Source organism: Camellia sinensis, chromosome 14 (genome assembly GCF_055761805.1).
Source record: "Camellia sinensis isolate YWXY chromosome 14, ASM5576180v1, whole genome shotgun sequence".
Taxonomy (NCBI): domain Eukaryota; kingdom Viridiplantae; phylum Streptophyta; class Magnoliopsida; order Ericales; family Theaceae; genus Camellia; species Camellia sinensis.
This window is the reverse complement of record NC_138974.1, coordinates 120908599-120912040: the sequence shown is the minus strand read 5'-3', so window position 1 is coordinate 120912040 and position 3442 is coordinate 120908599. Positions and strand designations below refer to the sequence as shown.

The 3442-nt window shown below is 35.2% G+C and overlaps 1 protein-coding gene across 1 annotated transcript; it reads right to left on the bottom strand.

Moving 5' to 3' along the window:
- Positions 1-226: 226 nt before the first annotated feature.
- Positions 227-2538, bottom strand: LOC114270909 (uncharacterized). The gene is made up of 2 exons (XM_028212526.2): positions 1875-2538; positions 227-855 (listed from the first exon to the last, which is right to left on the bottom strand). The coding sequence occupies exons 1-2, from the start codon at positions 2298-2300 to the stop codon at positions 367-369; spliced, it is 915 nt and encodes a 304-aa protein (XP_028068327.2). The 5' UTR covers positions 2301-2538; the 3' UTR covers positions 227-366.
- Between the last annotated feature and the right edge of the window lie 904 nt (positions 2539-3442).

Sequence of the window (3442 nt, the reverse complement as noted above, 5' to 3'; positions counted from 1 at the left end):
CGGGCAGCTCTAACGGTGCTTCTCGTGGCAGGAACCTCAGTCCCTGGATAGTCCAACCAAATGCGGGATCCTGATCCATTTTCATCTAGTGCGGAATCCGGTACGCACAAATTTAATATAAAAATGAATGGAACATTAGATATTTTATTGTCGCATTACACAACCCATTATCACACTTAAAATTTTAATGAATAAAAATAACAATAAAAGAATAACAGAGCTCAAATTCATGTAATTAACCGTCTACTTATATTCATGTGAATAACCATCTACTTGTAGTTTAAGTAAATTATTAACTAGCGTTCATCACCTCTAAATTATTTCAGTGATGTTGAATAATAATGATGTAAACATATAAATCCAAACTTATCTCTGCAACCACAATTTCTTGAGCTGAGTTTCAGCATTATCTACAAAGCACTCAACCCTAAGTAAGCAAAAGTGGGTGCAAAAGCCCAAAAAATTCTCAACTCGACAGGTCTTGAGGATGTAACAAGCAGTGCCATTAAGTCCTTTAGCTTGAATCAGCACACCCCATATTTTAGTTGTGGAGTATTGCAGTTGGCTGTTGCTGTTATTGTTATTGTCAACAATGCCTTCAGTCTCATCTTCATCATCAAAGAGCTTGTCTGAAACTTGTTTGGGTTTGAGTTCTTCTACCAAAATAACACCGTTGGGAATGGGGCTTATTCCTCCATCCCATCTTCCCTTAATTGTAGGCCAGCTATCAGCATCGGCTTTCTCTTTCACCAATCTCATACCCTTTTTTGATGATGAACATTCCTTGCTTTTGTCCTCGTCTTCGTCTGAATAAATATGCACTAGGAAAGGTGCTTCCCCAATGTTATTCACAATCTGTAAACGGTGGCCCAAAAGAAAGGAATCAGTAACAATCATATAATGCAAATTGCCTACTCAATGAAGCATAATGTTGTTGTAGAAGACTATATTACATTTCCAACAAATATTCAAATAAACTTTTTTTTATCAGTAGATTAAAAAAATAAATATTCAAACAAACCTGTTTTTGTGTTTGGAACTTTGGATTTTTTTGGACTATAGTCTACGCTAGAGAATTTTGTTATATAGGGTTGATTTACTTTCTCCCAAAAAAAAAAAAAAAAACTGAAGGCTTAAGGAGAGGTCATGCTATGATAAACCCCGCGTGTATTGTATGTTGGAATATGGACTACTATGATAATAGGGCAAGTAATTAATGTTGATTAAGACTATTGTGGTGTTGAATTATGTTCTATAGTGATATTAGTTATGAACTATCGTGATAGTGAAATAACAAAATGGAAAATGACTAAAAGTGTAACTCTTTTTAAAAATTATGAATCGTGATAGTGAAATGAGAAAATAAAAAATGACCCAAAAGTGTAAGACTATTAAAAATTATGAATCATCATCATAGTGATTATGTTGGTTTAAAATGAAAAAGACATGCAAGTTATTCAATTTGAAATGAAAAAGTCACAAAAAATGTGCTATTTAGTTGTCCAACAGCAACTTGAAAGATACAATATGTTAGAATACGACTTGAATACTACTCCTTGATTTTAAGACCAATAACACAAATCAAAATTAAAAGAGAGTATAAAATACTCTTTTTAATTATAAAGATTATGATCCCAATATGATGTGATGGTGTGATGAAATCCACAACAACATTTATAATTACACAAAATTTTTTAATATTATTTATTTATTTATTTATAGAGAATTTGTTGACAAGCAATGACAGCCACACAGGGCAAAACTCCCCTCCTCACCTGTCCACCTATTAAAATATAGCGCGCCAACACCACAACAACGAATTTATAAAAATTAAAAAAAAAATGGAAAAAACAAAGGGGGACTCGATTACTAACCTCTACAACGGAGTCTCTCATCCAGCGATCAAGTTTTTGAGAACTGTAGTCCTCTTCTTTCTTTTCCTCCTTGTCAACCACCATCCTTTTATTCGCAGCGAATTTGCTGATCACCTCCGTCCAGTGATCAGCAGCATAGGCATGATCACAACTAGGAATCACAGCTCGGCCTTTATCGCCGGCCGGCCAATTAGCAGCAACACTAGTAGTACTACAACAACGGTGGCTCTGCGCCTTCTTGTGCTGATGATTTGGCCTCTGATTCTCCTTGGAGATTAACAAGTTCTTCTTCTTAATATTGTTTTTGTTGGGGAAAAATCGATTCTGATGACCTACGCAACCTCGCTGATCGGAAGAAGATGCTACGACGGCGGCGGCGGAGAAGCTTTCGTATCCACCACCGCCATGCAATCGCAGGGACGCCATAGAGTAGTTTGAAATGGTGATTGCGAATTGAGAATTGCGAGGTTGGTTTAGGACAGAGAAGCGAGGCTTGAGGCGGAAAGATGAGATGCGATGTTTTGATTTCAATTTCGTTGTGTTGTTGTTGTTTTATAAAGCAACTCCGACGTGGCATGCCATGTTGCCTCCTCTTACTGTCACGTTCCTGCACGCGATTCCCTCAAGCTTCTTTCGTGTTTCTCTCTCGTCAACACACTCCACCTCATCTGTTATTTCCACGTCATTTATATATTCTCTTCTCTAAACCATCTTTCCCCAAAATTTATTAGGGTGGTTCATAAATTTAAATTTAAAGAGTGCTGCTACTCTATCAATTATTTTTCATTTTTTTTTTCATTTTTTTTATTAGAATAATAATCTTAAATGAAATTATTAAAAAAGATATCAATAATTTTGAAATATCTCATCTCACAATTAAGCCCACACATTCATTACATCATGAGTTAGGGTTTATGACAGCACCCACCTCCATCACCACCTATCCATCTTCTCCAAATCTCACCTTAAAAATCTTTTGGCGGCAATATTTCGGCGGTAACGGTGATAACTATTTGATTACCTACATTTTTCCAATAATGACAATGAGTGAAAGTTTTTCTAGCAATTACAACTCCATGAAACGAGAGGAGTAAAACAATAAAAACTCAAAGGAGTTCATACTTTTGATGTTGTTCTTACCTTAGAGGAGATTGGCCTTATAAAGGTAAGTTTCTTAAAAAAAACAAAACAAAAAAACAAAAAAAATATAAATTGTTCATCATTTTTTCGAGACTTAACTCCCAAACATATGACCGAAATTCGGAAACATAGGCCCAAGCATTGTTTATTTGTTCGGGAGCAAGTAATCAAACATTTATTTTCTCAGGTCATGAACAAATATGTAGAGATAGAATAGTAATTATCTTCGTGGGTTTTGTTATGGTTTTTGAGAGAGGAGTTTTTTTGAGGTGTGTCGGTGTGCATTCAATTGAATAGGTGGAATGTTTTCACAAGGATAATTTTGGTATTATTTGGGGAGAGAAAAGAAATTTTATAGGTTTTAGAATTTATAAGTGGAGATTCAAAGAAATGGGGGATCCAAAATAATTGATGAGGTGGTAATAACA

Coding starts and splice junctions, on each gene's coding strand:
- LOC114270909 (XM_028212526.2), bottom strand. CDS start 2,300: ATGGCGTCCCTGCGATTGCATGGCGGTGGTGGATACGAAAGCTTCTCC. Junction 856..1,874: donor TGAGAGACTCCGTTGTAGAG/GTTAGTAATCGA, acceptor CACCGTTTACAG/ATTGTGAATAACATTGGGGA.